The following is a 20,597-nucleotide window of genomic DNA, read 5'->3' on the forward strand; positions in this document are numbered from 1 at the left end:
AGCTCGTGCATGTGTGAAAACACCTAATGTGGTCTAGGGTTTACCACTTGAGATAATTCTGACACTTCATGTGGAATATTGTATATAGTTGCTATCACCCACGTTCACAGACGGTAAACTGTGACTGGAACAGGTGGATATGAGCTGCTAGTCTCATCATGTCCTCAGTGTGGGTGCTTTGTTATAAGACATTGAAATATGTAGATAGTTCAGACTAATAAAATGAAAACTATGAAACAATGTAATTGCTGTTCATAAATACATTCAAGGTAGGAGACCCATCAGGGATTAAATTATTCAAGATACAGGACAATGTCAGAGAAAGAAAAAGCAAATATAAACTGCTCATGAATGAAGCTAGGCTGGATAGTAGAAGAAGGTTCCTAATTATTAGAACAGTAAGTTCTGGAATAATATTCTAGGAAATTAATGGGTGGAAAACTCTTGTTTGTTTTAAAATGAAACTTGATAATTTTATATAAAAGATTAGGACATTGCCTGTAATAGAAGGGGAATCTGTCACTGATCCGAAAGCCCATCTGCTTCTACATCCTTATGAAAAGGAAAGGAGAAATTATGCTTGGCAATTCAAGGGACAGCTTGTAGCAACTATGGGGAGAACTATAAGGAAGAGTGGAGACTGGGGGAGCAGAATGTTGAAGAGGGTTTAGGCCAAGATGACAATGAACAGAATTAGGCAAAGCTTTCAGCAAGTTCTCTCACAACAGATGCATCCGTTACTGACTACCATTGTGAGGCAATGAGAAGCAATGTGTCCCTCCCAGTCCTACCCCAGTCTTCTCCTCAGTTCCTGCTCACAGCTTCCCAACATGTTCAGCCAGCTGCACAGCAGATTTTGCTGATGTTATTTCATTCTTCAGTGGTGCCTTGCTCAATGAAATTTGGCTTATGTCCTTAGGCCAGCAGGGGAAGAGCTCACTTTCACAGATTTAATTCTTTTATTTCCAATGGGAATTGCAGGGCCTTTGTTACAGCTCTGGCACTGGTACCAAGCCCTTTATTTATTTTATGGTCTGTTGTTGTGGTGTTCAAAATGCTTGTGAAGACAGAGGCCCGAGAGAGCCTTCAATCTGGTTTAAAAATACACAGTTTTGCTGATGTTCATATTATTGGCTTTTGGAGGAGAGTAGCTAAGGCTGTGAAAAGGCAAGGAAAACATTCCGTTTTTAGAGATGATCTTAGAACCTAGAGAGTGTCTGCTGTCTTTTGTATCTCCTGCAACACCTCCCCCATCTTGGTGAAATAAAGGTCTCCTTGAAAATACTGGTGGGGCGAAGGGATCCTCCTTCCCTTAAGCTTCAGTATTTGTGTACCTAAGAGGTCCTTGCTGACCATGTTTTGGTCTATAAGCTGTGCTTGACTGCTGTATCTGCTCCCATTAGTACTCTAAAGATAGCTGACTGATCCTCTTGGTCCACAGCAAAGTGCAAGCTCGCAGGGCTTTCTCTGCCTATCTACAGCACGTTCAGTTGCGACTGATGAAGGAAGTTGGTGACCAGATCCAGAATCCTTCCTGGGCTGCCAAAGAGGATGAGCAAATGGTAAGAAGCTTTGTGTTGGCCAGACTGAGAAGCCAAGCTGAAATATGCCTTGAGAGTTTTGAGGTCAGTTCCCAGTCTTGGAAGAACTGAAGTCCAACTGAGATTATAGCTGTCTATCTTTGTCCTGTTGCCAGTGCTGTATTTTTAATATACAGACAAGGTAAGACTGCTGACTGACATCTGAGCAGTGGTAGAGTAGACAGCTCTTAAAGATTAGAGTGTGGCTGACATTTAAGCTGCTCAGATCCTTCACTGTTCTCTGAACTTACCTGCTTTTGAATTCTTCTCTCTAAGATTCATTAAGATTACTTGGCAGTATCTGTTTTCTGCTGCATTAAACAAAGCATACATCTACTCAAATAGAACAGGTACCCAGTTAAGCTTTTTTTCCTATGTACTGTTTTACTCTTTGCAGGCATCTGTGCTTAGGAATTTTACTTGCATTCTAGATAGAGGAAGAAAAAAAGTAAGAGCCACTGAGGGAAGGAAGTTACTTTCTAGCGTAGGTTGTGTGGTTTTTTTTTTTTAAACCATTTGATGATTTTTTTTCTAGGCAGTGTATTAAGGCCCTATATTTGATATATGTACACTTTAAAGAATGCAGCAAGACCAGATCCCCTCACAAACCTTCCTAAAAGAGCTTTGTACAGTGGGCTCTTGAGCTCTCTGAAAATCCAAATGTATTCTTGCTGAACACATGTTGCAGGGAAACAGCCAATGCAGTTCAGAGATAAAATTGTGTGTCAAGAATAATCAGTCGACTCAGTGGAAAATGTTACCCCTGCTCTTTCCAAGTGGAAATTAAAACTGGCTTTTTGAGAGTCACTTTGTCTGCTGTACTGTGAAAAATAATGTTTAAAATAACAGATCAAACCAGCCTGGAGTAATGGCAGTGAGAGGCGAGCTGTGAAATCCAATAGTTTGGCTGTGAGGCTGCTCATTTATGCATTAGCAGAGCTCCTAACCAAAAGCAAATCCAGAGAGGAGACAGAAAGGGTTCAAAACACCCACAGGATGCATCTTGCCTTAGGATCTGCCTTGCCATATGTTTCCCCCACCAAAGGTCAAAGACGTGGTGGGGGATTGGAATTACATGGCTGTAGATGTAGTCATCTGTTGCTGTGGAGAGACTGTGGCAATAGTATACATATATGAAAAGGGATGAAATGGGCCTACATCACTGTAGTGAAGATATCTGACCAAGATCTGCTTCCCTGTGGTAGTGCTGAGGGGGTTTTATGTCAGCACACTTCATCACAGGCCTTCTTTAACATATTGCAGGTTATTTTTTGGGAACGTTCTCCTAAGGTATTGGACTTTACAGGTTATTCTGTGTTGTGGCTGCTTTTTGCTGCTTGTTGTTGTTGTTTTCTTCACCTGCCATGTTTTTTGGACAAATACTCCTCAAGGGTTCCCAATTCTGACCCACCTCAGGCAAGGCACACCATTGTTGTTCTCCCCCCACCTTGGATTTGTAGGGCTGTATTAAAAATGCACATTGCAGAATGCTTTTGCTGACCAGTTGTCAGCTCATTTTCTCAGGACAGTGGGTTTAGTTCTTGCTAGTCATTAGCTGCTGTAGTACCTCTGTTCTCTTCTCCCCACATCTTGCAATGGGTCCATTGTTAACTCCATCTCTTTTGCTTGCAGGAGCTTGTGGTACGCTTTCTGAAGCGAGCTGCCAGCAATCTTCAGCAGTCCTTGAGGATGCTCCTCCCCAGCCGTCGTTTAGGACTAGATGATCGTCGTCGTATCCTGGCTCACCAATTGGGCGAGTTCATAATCTGTTATAACAAGGTGACTAATTCTTTCTTGGTTTTTCTTTTTGTAGCTCTTTGTTTCTGTTCTCTTCTAAAGTATCTCCTGCTGCCTGCTGTCATAGTCAAGACAGAAGGTTGTTTTAAAGGCTCTGTTCTGTAATTTACATGGTCTGTTTGCAGTTGCGCATCCAGTAAAGGTAGTTTGTCTGTTCAAATTGTCAGATAGACAACAGTACTACTACATTATGTATGCAGTCCAGGAACTGCGTGCATAAAAATAAAAAGTTGTTGAAATGAAGAAGTGGAATTTAACTTGCAGTTTGCTTTTCCTTTGGCTTGTTTTCGATTCTAGTGCTTTGTAATGCCTCTTCCCATTTCTCCCTATTTTTATGACACTTCTTTAGAGATTTTTTTAATACTGAAGAGTACAAAATATGTATTTTATCATTTGTTTGGTATACTTAGGGACTGCTACCTATCTGTAGTATGGGACTCTGCATGCTCAGTGATAAGTAGGACATAATTTAAATAATTTTTACCTCTTTAGATGTAGAAGATGCTGTTCTTAGCATAGTCATTTCATGCTAATCCTTGTTTTGCAAGAACAGCTTCCCCTTTCCTTTGCCTCCTAGCATCTCTTTAGTGTTAGAGCAAGGGTAGTTTAAATTTTACTTTCAGAGGCTGCTGTGCACAGAGGCCTCCAAGCTCCTACTCATTAACAGAGGATGTTCACTTACATTACCTTGTCAGAACTGACATCTGGTAACTTGATCTGTCAAAGCAAGATTGGTATTGAACAAAATCTGTTCCAGGGAGTGCCGTGTATGTCTAATGCTCATGGAATTACTGTGTTAGGAGTAACCACAAAACACTTGGGTGGCTCTGTGGTGAGTGAAGAACGCAGCTGCTTTGGATATAATTTCCACTCAAATTGTATTCAAACATCAGGATTTTCTGCTAACGCTTGAGTAAATTCACAAAATAAAGCTGTGTAACTGGTAATAACTCAGTGCATAAACATATTTTCTCAGTTAAAACAAGTGAGAACAGATCACTTGAGGTTTTAGGATGTACACGTTCAAGCCACTGAGAGACTCTTATGCTATGATGTTATTTGATATCTGATTCCAACATGTAGACTTCTTTCATTGACTTGTAACTTCAGATTTAGTAGGGGACTCCTACTAGCTATTATGTATCTTCTGTAATGACAGAGAAGAAAAAGATTCTACCCCCAGCACACTAAGTAAAATAGATCACATATTGTCCAGGCTTTTACTTAAGTAGTGAAGGGTAGAGAAATGTTCCAGAGTGGCTTTTTCTTCCCCCTCTTGAATGTATCTGACCCTTTCATCCTTGGAATGCTCGGAGTACCAGTAGGAAGCAATGAAGTAGATGTTAAGTCTGGTCAGATAAAGCTTGTATGCTGGTACTGGTATTTCAGGCCTGTAGTTTTTTCTTTAATTAACAAAGTTGTTTGTATCAATACAACCTCTAGTGTCAACAAGTTCTACTGGTGTAAAATAGATAATTTATATCTGAGAGCTTGCTCCCATTCTCACACACAAAGGCTTACCATCTTTTATTCCAGTATATTTTAGTATATAAACGCATATTTACCACAGGCTATACTGTTTTCTTTTACTTTGCTTTTGCTAAGGCCAGTATATTTTTGGTGTGTAGATAAGTCCTTAGCAATTTGCTGCATGACAAGAGAAATTAATTCAAGAGGAGAACTCCTAGTTTACAGTAGGAAATGTGGACGCCCTCAGCAGACCTTCTTCACTGAGTTTCTTTAATGTGATATTATATTTTTGTCCTCCTTTCTTCCTGAATATCTCCTTTTGGGACAGATGCTCAAATAAAAGGTATTTTGAGGACCTCTGTATTTGTGACAGGTACAGCAAAAGTAGAAAGGGGACCTAATATCTATAAAGAATGTAAAGAATGATTTCTCCCCACCCTCTCCCTCCCCGCCCCTTCCTTATGTCCCAGCAAAGAGTATATTTGAAGGAGCAGCACGTATTTGTGAAAACCTGACCTCTTCTCAGCAAATCAATTTTAATAAATTATGTCAGGTATAAGAGTTTAGTCTATGTTTAGCGTACATAGAGACACTTACTTATACTGCTTATTAACAGGAAACAGAGCAGATGGTTCAGAAGCGATCAAAAAAGAAACAGGAAGAGGAGGAGGAGGGAGTGAATCCTGAAGGTTTTCAGAACTTTATTACCAGAGCAAGGTAGGAATGGATTTTATTCCATTTGACAAAGGATCTCCCAGCCCTGAAGGTGACAGGATTGTTCTAAAGATCATATGATTGATCTAAAGGCATCTGGATACCTTTATTGACCATAGCACCTGCTCCTGCTCTTGCTGAGGGACAGAGAACTTGTCTTTTCTCTTTTCTCCCTTCCAGCAATCAAACAGTTGTAGCATCAGCATCTGGTGCATAGAGAAGGATGTACAATAGATGTTTTGACCATTAAGTGGATTCCAAAGGACAGCAGTGGTTGCCCTGGTCTGTGTAAATTTCAAGCTGATGCTGGTGAGCTAATGGTCTCCTTTCCTGTGATGCCGGAGCAAATGCAGCAGCACTTTGGAAGGAGAATGAAACTTGAGCTGCTGCTCAAATGGCCTTGAGTTGCTGTGGTTGAACAGTTGTTGTGGCTTTGGCTCTCAAGTTTCTGCTCTCTGAAACAAATCTCATGCTTGCTGCTTCTCTTCAGGAACTCTCCAGGTCTAGACTTCCTGACATGAGGAAGGAAGGGAGTTAGACTCCCTGTCTTCATCCTAGCCTCTTATTTGGCTTGCTAAGGTAGTTCAGTGCAAGCAGCTACTTTCACAATGAAAAAGCAGCATTTTCTAACTGTGCATGCTTTGAACTTTATCTGCCTTACATTTCCTATCAGACTCTTGTAAGTTTATTTTGAAAATAGGTAAGTATTCTTTATGGCCTGTAGCATGGTATGAAAAACAATGGTATTATAGCTATCGCTATGGAGAGGTCTCAAATTATTCAGTGAACTAGAATTATGTCCTCAAAGTCTCTGATTCTTGAGCACAAAACCTGATTCCTTTTGACTCTCTTATTTGACCCATATATGACACGTGTATATGGACAAGGACTCCTGTCAGTCTGGACAAGTAGAGTTCACCTGACTTTTTAATGTCCTTCTGTCTTCTCTGGGAAGGTTGATAGTCGCTGCTTTTTCATGATCATTTACGAAACTGTTCTTTCTTTTTCTCTTTTTGGATAGCACTCTTAGTGACTGATTAGAAATGGGTAATAGCTGAGGCTTCTTAACTAAGTTCAGGAGGCTTCACAGCCTCTTTTGATGCTACATACTCATGAAAACAATGAATTCTACATTTTGTTAATATAATTGATGGAGTCATTACTGCAACAGCTTTACAGGCTCCAAGAAAAATCTGGCTGCTTCTCGGGTAGAGTTCTATAAAAGAATGATATTCAAGATATCTGACTACCATATACCATAGCATCTACTCCTGTCACTAGAAATGCAGATTGATTACATGGGCCCATGGCATCCTCTTGATTCTCTGACATCTCTGGCTGCTAAAATGACTGTTGCCTCCTAGGGCAGGTCATTTTACTTTTTGTCAGAAATACTAAGAGATGGCTGTCTGGGGCAGAACTGCATACTCTTCTGTTTCCATGTTCTTGGCTACCATGCCACCGTGGCCTGATGCACAGTCTAGTCTGGGGCTGGAGATTTTTGCTGGATGATCTGCCTGAGTGATAAAGAACAGCAAAAGCCAGTTTGACAACGATCAGACAATTTCTAGTGATGATCTTTCTGCTTCGTATGAAGTATCAGGTATGTCTGAAAACTCTGATATCTGACACTAATTTGCGCTGTGCTTGAAACTTAAATCAGTGAACTAGTCATTTGGAGCCAAGCAACAGAGACAGATTTCCACTTTGAGTGTTTGTTCCGCAGGACAGTGAATGCAACACTGGAGGAAATGGGTAATAAATGTTGCCAATTAATAATTGGGATTATCTTATTGACCCTTTAACTTTGATATCACATGGATGGCATTGTGTTTAGTTATACATATGCTACAACCATTGCTTCTAAACATCCTCAGTGCAATGTAAAAGTTTGTGCTTATGCTGGGAAATTCAATTAAAAGCTTAAAGCACCTTTGCACCAACAACTTTTCATTCTTATATTTCCTCTTCACCTCTATTCTCATTGGTTTGGGAGAAAACGTGAACTTTTCAGCGTGCCCTGGATCCAAACTCCAGTGGGATCAGCTTTAGACGTTGCTTTTACCAAAGCTCAGGCTAGCTAAGACTAGTAAAAGTGTGATATGCAGAGGACATTTTGAAGGATTATAACTGCTGCTATGCAAATTTATATTCCTGTGTTATAGTGCCAGTAACACTATAAGATAATATAATTCTTGCTTTTGGTGTTTGCTTTGCCATATACCCACTCACTAATGCTAAGGCAACACTCTGAAACAAAAGGAAAGCATGTTAGATATCAAAACAATTAGAATTACAGCTCGCACAAGTTCTAATATGAATGGCCAAGTAACTGATACTGCTTTGGGACCAATAGATGCTTGGGACATTGGGGCAGTTAAACTCTCTTCTTATAAAGAAAATGAGAACCATACACAAGTTTTGTGAGATTCACAAAAATATTGACTGTTCTGTTTGCTTGTCCTGCAGTTTTGGCTAATTAACAAGCTTTTCCCTCCTCTTTCCTCTTCTCACAATGTTGAATTGAAACTACTGACAATGACTATAAAACAGGCTGAGCTGAGTTATCTCATGAACATGATAGCTGCTTGTCTAGAGAGTACCTGGGGAAGATTCACAAATTTTGCTGTGAGCTAATCACCCCAAAAATGTGTTTGGAGTTTTCGCCTGCTCTTTATTTATCCTCGGAAGGCTCCTGGATTCCTTGAATTTTCTACTGCATAAGAAAATGGAATTTCAGTGGAAGTCTCAGGTTTAACCAAGACATGTTCCTTTCCTTCTGCTCTTACTCTGCAGAGCTGAGCAAATCATTAGCTTGTCTGACCTCACCTTTTTTCCCACTCCCCTCTTCAGTCTCCTTGTTGTTTCTTGTCTTTGATTGTTACATGAAGGCAGAAAAGCTTAGAATCGTCACTTACATCCATTCTTCTCTCCTTATTGTAGTGAAAGTGAGCTGGAGGAAGTGCTGACGTTTTACACACACAAAAACAAGTCAGCAAGTGTCTTCCTAGGAGCAAACTCCACAAGCACAAAACCCAGCAACACCAGTAACCAGTTAGAGAAACAGCCTCAAGGGGGTAAGTGTTGCAGGCAGTTCTGAGATGATGTTGCCCAGACAAATCCAGTTTAACTTCCGTCTATGGAAAGAGAAAAATTCCTCCAGAATTTTATTATTGTTTTTTTTTTTTTAAACTGACTCTGTATGTAAAGACTAGAGTAACTGCACTCCTATCTTCTTTGCCTGAAGTGAAATGGGATGAATCTGGACTAGCATTTATAAGGAACTAGATATGGTGGTTCATGACTGAAATGAGAATGTGCAAGCCAAAGGCACTGAGATTTGAAGTGAACGGAGATTCCTAAAATCAAAGTAAGGTGTGAGAGAAATCAAGGCCTGTTAAATTGTGCTGCCTATGGTAAGCATACCCATTGGAGGGCAGAGTCTGTATATTTGAGCCTAATTAGGTGTTCCATGGAAGGAAATGCAGGGCCAGCCATACACATCCAGTAGTCCGTGCTACTGTACATGACAGCACAATTGTGATCAATAGAGTTGTATGGTCTGCAGTACATATTAGCAAGAAAGTCCATTGTAACAAGGCTTAAATTTGACAATCCTGTTCTAATGATATCAGAGTTTGCATTTTTCTACTTCCTAAATGCTTGATTTTGTTGTAGAGCATCCTGAAGTGGTGAAAAAAATAAAAGGTGATAGGCCCAAAAGTTCAGTTGCGGATCTGCCTGCAGAAGGAGCATTAAAAGGCTATAAACCCAAAGAAGTTAAATCAACCTGTAAGTGAACCGGTTTAAATCATTAAAAAAAAAAAAAAAAAAATATACTGGTTTTAATACTGTTTTAAGCAAAGGTTGGAATCCTTGGGTTCAAGCTGAGAGATTCAAATGCACAATTCTGGGGAGGGTTCTGCAGGTTTTTCTTTTGAACCCAAGAGAACATACTGTAGAGTGAACAGTATGAGAGAGTTAGCTGCTCTTCTGTGGGGGGAGATCTAGATATGGCAAGCTTTGGAAGAGGATATTCATCATGTATAGCGTCTTTTTATCTTTGCTGGTAAATGAGGTCATTTTGGCTTCAGTGTGTCTGAGTAGAGGTATCTTTGGCGTGTTGATATTATCCAAAGGATCTGAAAAGCAGATTTTTCTCATGTAGTGTGCTCATTATCTTTGTGTAGTTCCAGAAGGACCCACCTTCTCCTTAAATGCTGAAGTGAAATTACCTCGGTGTGGCCCTTCCAGTGCTGCTTCCTCTGTTTCTGGTGCCATGCTGCAGAGAAGTACCAGTCCCTGGATACCACCTCAGCCTGCAGCATCTGAAAATTTGCAGGTGCCTGGTCACCACTCATTGCCAGCTCCTCCAGTTGGTCCCAGGCTGATTCGGTCCGCATCCCCGCTACCCTCCTCGCAGAGCACAGTTCCTGACAGCTCTTCTATCTTCACAAACCCAGTGTCCAGTGAGGCTTCTAGCCTTGCAGGGTTACATCATTGTCATTCTGGTAGCTACACCATTGGCCCATTCTCATCTTTTCAGAGAGCTGCTCAGATCTACAGCCAAAGATTGTCCCGACCATCCTCTGCAAAAGTAGGTGAGTGTTCTGGGATGCATAATAACCTGCTAGTTCAGTATAGAGATTGTGTAATCTCTGTTCTGGAGTAGGTAGAAATTTTACGTTTCCAGAATTATGAGTCTTGTTGAATGGTGCTAGATTTCTCATGGAAAGGAGGAGTGCAGGAAGCAGCCCTTGTTTGCCAAAGATGCCCTTTTACTGAGCAGAGGAACAGGGAATCATAGAATTATTTAGGTTGGAAAGGACTCTTAAGGTTGAGTCCAACCATTAAACTAACACTACCAAGTTTACCACTAAACCATGTCCCTCAGTGCCACGTCTACACATGTTTTAAATACCTCCAGGGATGGTGACTCAACCGCTTCCCTGGGCAGCCTGTTCCAATGCTTGGCAACCCTTTCCGTGAAGAAATTTTTCCTAACATCCAATTTAAACCTCCCCTGGCACAACTTGAGACCGTTTCCTCTTGTCCTATCACTTGTTACTTGGGAGAAGAAGCTGACACCCACTTCACTACAACCTCTTTTCAGGTAGTTGTAGAGAGTGATAAGGTTTCCCCTCAGCTTTGAACTTCGAACTCAGCCTTTGGACTTGTTCAAAAAGAGCTGGGAAATGAAGTATTTTGTATTTTTGCTGGATGGTATTACTGACCTCTTATTTATCTTTAGTGATTTTAATATAGCTTTGGTTAGTAGAAGTCTGGTCTCAGTCTATGTGCTGTTCTTAGTTCTGTGTTTCTGTATCATGCAGAGAAATCCCTTAATGAAACACTTCTTGAACACTTAAAGGTGTGTCAAGACCTGCAAAAAAGAAAGATCTGAATGAATCATTACTGTATCTCATTCTCTAGGACCTTTCAGCACTTCCATATCCAAGAGTGTCTTAAAAACAAGATCTAGAGACCTTTCATTTACCATTCTGGGGTAGAACACAGTTCAGCAATGCAACTTTAGAGTCTAAGAAATCTGAAGGGTAGAAGAAACCGTAGGAATTTATGGATGCAGACTGTAACCTATTAGGAAAGTTTTGGGAACCACACACAGGCTAACAGCTGTGGTCCTGATAACGTATATGTATTTGGTTTTTTTAGCGATGGTATACATTTGCTTTAGGTTGTATATCAGGGTCAGCATATGTTCACTGAGATTGTTGTATATATACTGACTACCTATCTAGCATTAAAACAAATCTGAGTAGCTTATTTAAAGGGATCCATTTGTTTTTAAGGAAAAACATTACAAATTTAATTTAGGTAGTAGCAGACAATATCCTCTGGAATTGGGTGCCTTTAGATACATTATGGTAAAGAGAATATGGGTTTGGAATTGACAAAAGCTCATATAGGCAATACCTGTGGAGAGTAGAAGGCCGTATTCTCCCTAGAATCTGCAGAAAGTATCACACCTGCTTTTGTATTGCTGCGATCAGCACGCTGAGAGAGTCTGACATAGTGCTTACTAAGCGTATCCAAATGTTTGTTTGGTAGGTTTGTGCCGTCGCAGTCCACATGGGCAGTGTGTGGGCTCAGCCAGGATGAACAAAGATGCAGAAGATACTTCTTCCCAAGGCAAACGTTATAGCCCCAGTATGGTAGCAGCAGAACTGCAGCAGCTGGCAGAAAAGCAAGCAGTCTGTCAGTATTCCCCTCCAAGCCACATGAGTCTCCTTACACAGCAGGTATGTAAGCAGTAAAGCTAGAGTCCCAGTGACAACAGAAAATTCTGTCACAGGCTTCGGTGTCAGCCCTTGGCTGAGCTGAGACATGCTGGAAGGCATAAATCTCATGAAAATAGATTTCTGTCATATTGGTGTTCTGAAGTGATTACAGTGACCAGAATTTTGATATTCTGTGAGATGACAAGAACATTGCTAAAGTCCTTCTATGGAAGAAAGCAAGACTGGGCAGAGGATTAGAAAATATGTTATAAAAAAAACCAAATCCGTGCTTGGTCTTATTAAACAATAAAACCAAGTCTTCTCAGATTTGTGCTTCTGTGCATTTTGCTTCCTCATTCCTCCAGTGTGACATCACAGTGCTGGGAGTGGAAGCCTGCAGAATGGCTTCTGATGTAAAATCTATACTCCAATAATATTGTAAAGATATAATGAAGGTCTTACTAGCATGGGATATGATAATCCTTTTGCTAAACATGGTGGTATAGATCAAATTTACATTGGCTTCTGGTAGAATTCCACTTAGTTTCATATTTGTTTTTGAGTGCTATGTTGTAAATAGCTACACATGTAGTAATTTTTTTCTTTATAATATGCTGTAGTTGGGTTCAAAGGTGCTCAAGCTGGACACTTCTCAGTTAATTAAGCTGCCAGCTGGAGGTTCTCCAGGATAGGCACTTTGCCTTGGAAATTACCTTTTCCCCCCTTTACTTGCTAGGGGAAAACAGTTTAAATATCTTTGCTCTGATACTTTGATTTTGGAAGTATTGTTTTAATGGTGATGTTGCACTAACTTTTCTGAGGCATGTTTAATAGTTGCAATAGCTGCTCCTATTTGCTTCTTTTTGCTTCTTTCAGTTTTATTTTTACATGTTTGGATTTTGAATATCTGGATAGATGATTGGCAATATACCTTTTATAAATGTACCCCACCTTTTGAAAGTCTAGGAAGCTGAATAGATTTTTGGACCCATCTACATCTAGTTCAAGGTTTTGGTTCAGCCTGGGCGGTTGCAAAACTAACACAGGCACTCTGGTCGTTGCAGCTAGGTCTTGAACTTCAATGGATAAGTCACAAAAACAAAACATCTTTTTGTTGATGGACTTAGCAGAGAATGTGAGTACTGAATACACCAGTGATGCTGAGGCCTGATCTTGTGTCAGACCAGACCCTCATAAAAGAATTTGATCTTTCAAAGCCTGAAATGGTATGGGGATCATCAGGAGAAGTTAGTTTGCTTGTTCAGTAATATTCAGAGCTGTCAGTCTTTTTCTCCTAATGAAATCAGAATTTAGCTTTTTTAAGCTAAACTTTGTTAGTAAAATGGTTCAAAAAATTAGCATTTAAACAAATACTTGGGAAAAATTGAATCTATTTCATTTCAATCTTTTCAGAAAAGAACTTTTAAAAAATTCATAGGCTTTCTCCCTAAAACCACTCATTTCCCACTCGGTTCCAACTGCTGTGGTTTCTTAGGTCTGTCTAGAGAGCCCAGGTTGTCTTCTTGCTGCCATTTATATAGTTATTAGATGATTTTTAAACTTCTGTATTCCTACCATAGCTAGTTACTACTGGTTAAATTAGGAAGTACAGAAAGGGGAATCCAGAGAGGAATTCAAAGATCTATATGGGAAGGGCTGGGTGGCTTACTGAGTCCAGCTGTGTTGGGTGACAAAGGAGCATACTCTGGTAACTGTAGATGGTGGAGACTGAAACCTCTTTAGACACAGTCAATCAGTGTAGGTATACTCAAGTCTGAAAGTGGCTATGAAGTGCAGTGGTAGCTGTGGAAATGTGTTGGTGGTGGTAAATGTGTCTGCATTGCTTTTTGCTTCTGGGTTCTTCCATGATACTTTCCCACAGAAGAGGTGGGAAATGCATGGAAGGAGAGTGAAGGTGCTAGTTCCCTTCTTTGTGATAAGAAAACAATAAAGACCTCAGCTCCTAGCAGTCAATGTAGATTTTCTGAATGACCTCGATATATTTTTTTTTTTTATTTGGCTACAGTGTTCGTACAGGCTTTGCTTCTGTAGTGAAGTATAGTGTGTCTCAGTGGTCTTCTGTCATCATGAAAAAGGTCCATGTAGAAAGGGGTTCACAAATCAATGAAATGTTTAGAACTGGAGCTCTGTCTGACAGGGAATTTCCTTCCTGAGCCTGCATCCATTCGGTTCTAGATATCTGCTCTCTACTGTGATTCTCGAGGCTGTATTTCTGCAATAATCCCTTTGAAGAGATGAAATCTGAAGTTTGCTTAGTATGAAAATTTGGATGGTTTAGTTGAGGACAGTTTGGGGTTTTTTCTTCAAAGCCCAAAGGAACAGAGCTAAAGTGTACAGCTACTACTTGTGCTTTTCTGCTTTTCTTTTTTTCCTTGAACACGACTCTTCTGTCATCTGAAAGTCATTCTGGTTTTGTGTTGAGATTTTTTTGTGTGCGTGGTTGTGTGGGGCTTTTTTGTGTGGGTTTTTTTTCTTTTTGATCCAGCCTGGCTTTTAAAGCCGTGTCTTGCAACAAGGACCAAGGGATTTAGTTCTGTGGGAAGACAAGGCTGCCATGACAATGAGGGGAGACAAGAGGTTCCAGCATACAATAAAAGCATGATAGTATGACAGCAAGTGCCTGTAGAGGTAAAACTGGAGGAGCCAAACAAGGGTTGGGCTCATTGTTGAAGGACCTGGAACCAGGACACCTGGCATTGAGCCACTGGGTGTGGATGTGTGTTTGAAGCACAGGGACTGAATGAATAGGAGCAGTGCAGGCATTACAGAGTAGGCTGGCACTTTGGAAAGTGATTTGCAGAAAGGTAGATATCAGTGAAGCTATCTGGGAGTGCTGTGTGGTTATAGATTTGGGCAGAGGAGGATTTGGTCTGAACCAGAATGGGGGGAGATAAAGGCAGAAGAGAGAGAGAAACGTGGTAGAGGATTTAGTAAACAGCTGGAGAGAAATGAGAAGTCAAAGACCATTGGTATGGGTTGAAAGGGGGAAAGTCTTGGGATGGGAGTCTTTGACAGCTCTGGGTTATGAAACCCTGGTGGCTTTGGGACAGGAGAAGTAAGGGATTGAAAGCTGAGAGAAGGTTAGAGATAGGGCTCATATGAGGGTGATTTAATTAAACAAGGCACTACTTTCCAATGCATTTCTAGACAGCAGACTCTGAATTGGTCTTTCCCCCCCTTTTCACTCCTCTGTTTAGGCCACTTGAAATATCATAGTCCTTTAAAAGTAAAAGCATTCTAAAATAAATTGGCATGAAGACAACCCCTGGAAAAGAACATCGCTTACCTAAATAATAAAAATAGTACAATTGTTTAAAGCTACTCCAGAAACTTTGAGTTAGTCTACCTTGTTGGAAAGTACCTGGCTGGTATGAAAGGGACTTGGTATTTGAATTTAATTATGTTTAATGGCAAGATTAGGACTATTGGTTTGGAGGGGGTGTATGTGAAAGAGAGACTTTTGAAAATGCTACTATTGCTGTGGACTGTGTTTCATTTCCAAGGGAAAGAGCTTCTGTGTGTGAGTTGAATGCATTTGTCTGTGTCTTGGTTCCCTGTGTCATGCCTGGGTGCGTCTTGTGGGCAGGTATACTCTGAATACATTACCTCCTTCCGAGGGCAGCTGGGAAGCTTGTTTTCCATTCCCATTCTTGAGAATTGCTTCTGGTATCCATGTACTAGCGTGGGTCTCCGGGATTCCCAGAAATGTAGCCTTAGCAGCTGTGCTTGGAATGACATTGCCATTCTGGTTGAGAGTCCACATCTGTCCCTCTCCAGTCCCTGCTGTCCTTCACTGTTTCCTACCTGTGCCCAAAGCACCTGTTTCACGTTTTCTCTCTTACACTCTGCATTAGATCAGTTTAATTTATGAAGCCAATTGGCTGCTGAAATGATAATGTTCAAAGGGAAAATTTTAAGTGTAAGTATCTGATGAGCTTTGAACAAGATATTTAAAATCTGCCATCTTAAGAAAACAAGATTTTTGTGATTACATCAGCTTTCTGTCTTGTCAGTCCTCTCCATTCTCTTCTGAAATACCAGATGGTAACTTCACAGTGGTACTCATAAATTAAACGGTTCTTATAATATGGGAGTTGAAGATGGCAGGAAGTTGAAGCCTTACTGGTGTGCGCCTTCATTGCCTTGTACGCAGTTAGTTTTCAGTCCTCACAGGCTGTCTCACAAAGTTTGTGAGAAAGTTTTGCCTTTATTTTGTATTTTTGAAAAATTTTTCATTATGTCCTATAAAATTTCACCAGTGCATCTTCACAAGAATCATTACTTAATCCCCTACATCACTGTATGATGCCTTACTGCTCAGTTGCAGAAATGAGAGAATGAACAGAGAGAAAAGAGGAGCAGTATTATTCTATCTTAGGCTAGAAAAGGAGCAGCTGTTGGGGTAAGTTCTGTAACTGCCTTTGATGGTAAGTCCAGGAAAGATGTTGCTTTAAGGACACACTGGAGTATGACAACCTCCAGTTAGGTTATGAAAGATAAATATTCAGCATTACAAATTAATAAATACAATGAATCATAGAATGGTTTGGGTTGGAAGGGACCCAAAGATCGTCTAGCTCCAACTCCCCTGCCGTGGGCAGGGACACCTTCCACTAGACCAGGTTGCTCTAAGCCCCATCCAGCCTGGCCTTGAACACTTTCAGGGATGGGGCATCTACAACTTCTCTGGGCAACCTGTTTCAGTGTCTCACCACCCTCTGAGTGAAGAATTTCTTATATCTAATCTAAGTCTACCCCCTTTCAGTTTAAAGCCATTAGCCCTTGTCCTATCGTTACCTGCCCTTGTAAAAAGTCCCTCACCAGCTTTCTTGCAGGTCCCCTTCAGATACTGGAAGCCTGCTAGAAGGTCTCCCCAGAGCCTTCTCTTCTCCAGGCTGAACAACCCCAACTATCTCAGCCTGTCTTCATAGGAGAGGTGCTCCAGCCCTCAGATCATCTTCATGGCCATCCTCTGGACCCACTCCAACAGGTCCATTGCCTGCTTATATTGGGGGCTCCAGAGCTGTATGCAGTAATCCAGGTGGGGGTCTCACAAGAGCAGAGTAGAGGGGCAGAATCACCTCCCTCGACCTGCTGGCCACGCTTCTTTTGATGCAGCCCAGAATACGGTTGGCTTTCTGGGCTGCAAGCACACATTGCTGGGTCATGTTGAGCCTTCTGCTCAACCAGCACCCTCAGGTCATTCTCCTTAGGGCTGCTCTCAGCCTATTCTTCACCCAGCCTGTGTTTGTTCTTGGGATTGCCCCATGTGCAGGACCTTGCACTTGGCCTTGTTGAACTTCATGAGGTTTGCATGGATTCACCTCTCAAGCCTATCGAGGTCTCTCTGGATGGCATCCCTTCCCTCCAGTGTGCCAACTGCACCACACAGCTTGGTGTGATTGGCAAACTTGCTGAGGGTACACTCAATTGCACTGTCCGTGTTGCCCACAAAGATGTTAACACTGGTCCCAATAGCGACCCCTGAGGAGTGCCACTTGTCACTGGTCTCCACTTAGACATCGAGCTGTTGACTGCAACTGTTTGAGTGCAACCATCCAGCCAATTCCTTATTCACTGAGTGGTCCATCCATCAAATCCATGTCTCTCCAATTTAGAGCAAGGATATTGTGTAGGACAGTGTCAAATGCTGTGCACAAGTCCAGATAGATGATGTTAGCTGCTAGAGAGAATCTTTATTGTTAAATATAGCAATTAGCAGTGAATGTTAGTTTTTAATTCTGAGGAATTTTATTCCATTTATTTACTTAAAACCACAGATTTAAAATGTTTTTGTGATCACATAAAATTATTACATTAAAGCTAATAATAAAGCTGATTGAGGTTGTGACAGTGAGAATTATGTACTTCTGTCCATAAGAACTCTTTTAAACACTGCCTGATTTTTGCAGTATTCACCATCTAACTATAGTACTCTACAGCACCCAAAAATAATGAGTTGATCCCCGACTTAACTACCCAATGTGTTTGGGAGCAAGCAACACAGAGGTCTCTATGGAAAATGTGTGCCTTCTGAGGATCCAGCATTAACCTGATAAGTTCATGACTGAGTGGGATAATAAGGAAGTGTCTGAGCTCAAGGGGTCATAAGAATACAAATAAGAGAGAAAATGCCTCTGTCCAAATTCCCCACGTTTCAACTAATTTAGTCTTGAAGATAGTACATTCTCACCTGTTTTGTGAAAAACGTTAAGTGCAAAGTGCAAGGCCCATGAGAGTGTTCCAGTCAAGGGCTAGAATCAAGTGGAGTTCAACATATCTGTTCTGTTTGGACTGCTGCCTGGCCAGTCAGAATGCATATATTAATTAGCAGTGAAGGGGCTTCTGATTTGGAATGAGCTACAATATGTGCTGCTTCTTGCTTGTAAGTTAGGGGGACGTAGAGAGGAAGGATCTTGAAGGTATCATAAGTATCAGACTTGTGAATGATGTGATTATGGGCAAGGGAGACATGCATGGATGCCCCAGGAAATCAGATTTCTTTAAATATGCCATTGATAGGTTAATTTATTAATTCAGTGGGGGTACAGTCTAGGTCTGTAGAAACAAATTTTGGAGGATATGGGTATTAGAGGTATTAAATAATTTATTTTGCATTATTTTTCACTATAGTAGATACAGAGGAGATACATTTTATTTCCAGGTAATGAAGTTAAGCTCCAAGGAGAAAAAATATAGGCAAAAAATGTTTTATGAGACTTCTGTGGCTGGATGGTGTACATTTAGGAGTTCAGAAATGCAACAGTGAAGTGACAAAGTTTCTACTGAAAGGTGAGGTCAGGGGTAAAACTGGTATAGAGGACAGAAAAACAACAAATGTTCTTATCTGTAATAAGGACCCTCAAGTTTACTGTAAATTAAAGCAATGAGTCTTGCTCCACTAGCAGATATATATTAAACTGAAATTAAAATGGATTTTTAATTCACTCAGGTAAACATAATTCAGACCAGAAAAAAACCCAAAATGCCCAACCCATGTCTTGATCTATTAGAATTCTTTGAACTGAGAAAAATAGCATCTGGTGGAACTGGTTCTTGTTCAGACTTTCAAAAAAATTTTTGACAAGCTCTCAGCAAGGACTGTTAAGCAAGTCAGGTATCTCTAGGGTGAGAGGTGAAGTTGAAAACTGGCAGAAAGCAAACAAAAGAATAACTGGTCAGTTTGCTATACAGCAAGTGGATAACCGAAGATGCAGAATACAGGATGCACATGGAGTGTGAAATTAAAGATTTGAATGGAGGAGTTTCATAATGACTGGCATGTTATAACCTAAAGAATGAATATAAAAGCAAGTTATTGCAATGTAATATGGGGTGTGAATTTACAGTAGATTAGTGTTCATCCATGTGATCACATGCTTGTGCAGCTCATGTTTATAACATGAGATAACTCCTTGTTGCCTTCAGTGTAACGTGGGCTACAAGTGTCCAGATGTTAAATTACTGCGAGGTTGTGTGTGTGCTGTAAACTTAAACTTGAGCCTACCTCCTGGTAATTTGTCAGTACGTCTGTATTCTTTTTTGGTTATTATGAGAAAAGCTAAGAGAAATTTAACAACTGCATTAACTGGGCAAGATAATGGCAGATGCAGTTCAGTGTTTACAAATAACTGATTACATGACAAGCAATATTTTTAATGACTTAATAAGCTTTAATCATTTAGGGTAGAAAAAATTAGTTTTGTTCTGGAAAGCTCGGTGGAGGTAGCTGTTCAATGTCAAGCGGTAAAGGCAAAAAACAAAAATTATTAACTTGTTTAAGGAACAGGATAGGAAGTAGCATGCATTTATGTAAGGAATCAATTATGTGCCCTTCCTTGAAAAACTGTTTTCAGTTCTAGTTGCCATTCCTAAAGTGAATTCAGGAAAAATAAATGGGATTCACAGATGAGGGACTACAACAATTAACTGCAAAATGCATTTTTTAATGAGGAAGTGAAAATATTAAGTTTGTTTTGGGAGGAGGTGGGTATGAAGGAATTATACAGAGCAGTGGGTGACAAGGTAAATAAAGTTGCTTTTATTCATGTTTCTCATAATAAGAAGGGGATATTCAGTTTAGTAGGAAGACATCAGAGGAAAAATCAATAAAAATGAATAGTTCCTTTTGCAGAATATAGTTAGCTTCCGAAACTTCCTGCAACAAAATACCATTACGGCAGAAAGCTTAACAGGCCATAGTTAGACAGAATTATGAGCATTTTGCAAATGATAGATCCCTAGGTTTTGACATACAGAAATAATATAATTTTCCTTATCGGTAAATTTTTTTAGTTAGATGCATGGACACTAAAATTTCATTCATCTTCTGAAATATGTTAGGCAGGATAGTGAGTTTGCTGGGCCATTGATCTGAACTGACCTTTTGTCTTTAATTCTGAGGGATGTGTCCTATACTGCTGCTTCCATACTTAGGACCTGTTCTTTGCTACGTAGCTTTACTGCAGTCAAGCTAAATATTTCCTTTATGATAAGTGGGTTACTGAGACACTTGTAAGGAAATCAGTATCTCAAATTAGCGATTTCCCTAGTGATGGCATGCAAATGATTGCTAATTATTTTTACAGAGTGATAATGTCTTTGTCAGTATGTGTAGCGTAGTGGTTCACCAGTAGTGTTGTCAGTGTGTTAATGATACTGAACTAAATTTTTCAATTGTCCTGAAATTTTCTTGTTTAGTTTGCCCATTGCCTAGCATGAGCCTAAGATGGTAATTGGAGAATCAAGGCAGATACATTGGTGGTGAGATGGGGAT

At 40.4% G+C, this 20,597-nt stretch overlaps 1 protein-coding gene across 6 annotated transcripts in view; it reads left to right on the plus strand.

Annotated features, from left to right (window-relative positions):
* TTLL5 (tubulin tyrosine ligase like 5) overlaps positions 1-20,597 on the plus strand; it is a 142,048-nt gene that overhangs the window by 56,373 nt on the left and 65,078 nt on the right. For all 6 annotated transcript variants that reach the window (XM_075103527.1, XM_075103526.1, XM_075103529.1 and 3 more), the window contains 7 exons: positions 1,442-1,562; positions 3,213-3,359; positions 5,464-5,564; positions 8,505-8,638; positions 9,240-9,353; positions 9,752-10,162; positions 11,631-11,821. In XM_075103527.1, coding sequence (XP_074959628.1) covers positions 1,442-1,562; positions 3,213-3,359; positions 5,464-5,564; positions 8,505-8,638; positions 9,240-9,353; positions 9,752-10,162; positions 11,631-11,821 — 1,219 coding nt within the window. The remainder of the gene's footprint in view (positions 1-1,441; positions 1,563-3,212; positions 3,360-5,463; positions 5,565-8,504; positions 8,639-9,239; positions 9,354-9,751; positions 10,163-11,630; positions 11,822-20,597) is intronic.

The sequence above is a fragment of the Phalacrocorax aristotelis genome, chromosome 9 (genome assembly GCF_949628215.1).
Source record: "Phalacrocorax aristotelis chromosome 9, bGulAri2.1, whole genome shotgun sequence".
NCBI lineage: Eukaryota > Metazoa > Chordata > Aves > Suliformes > Phalacrocoracidae > Phalacrocorax > Phalacrocorax aristotelis.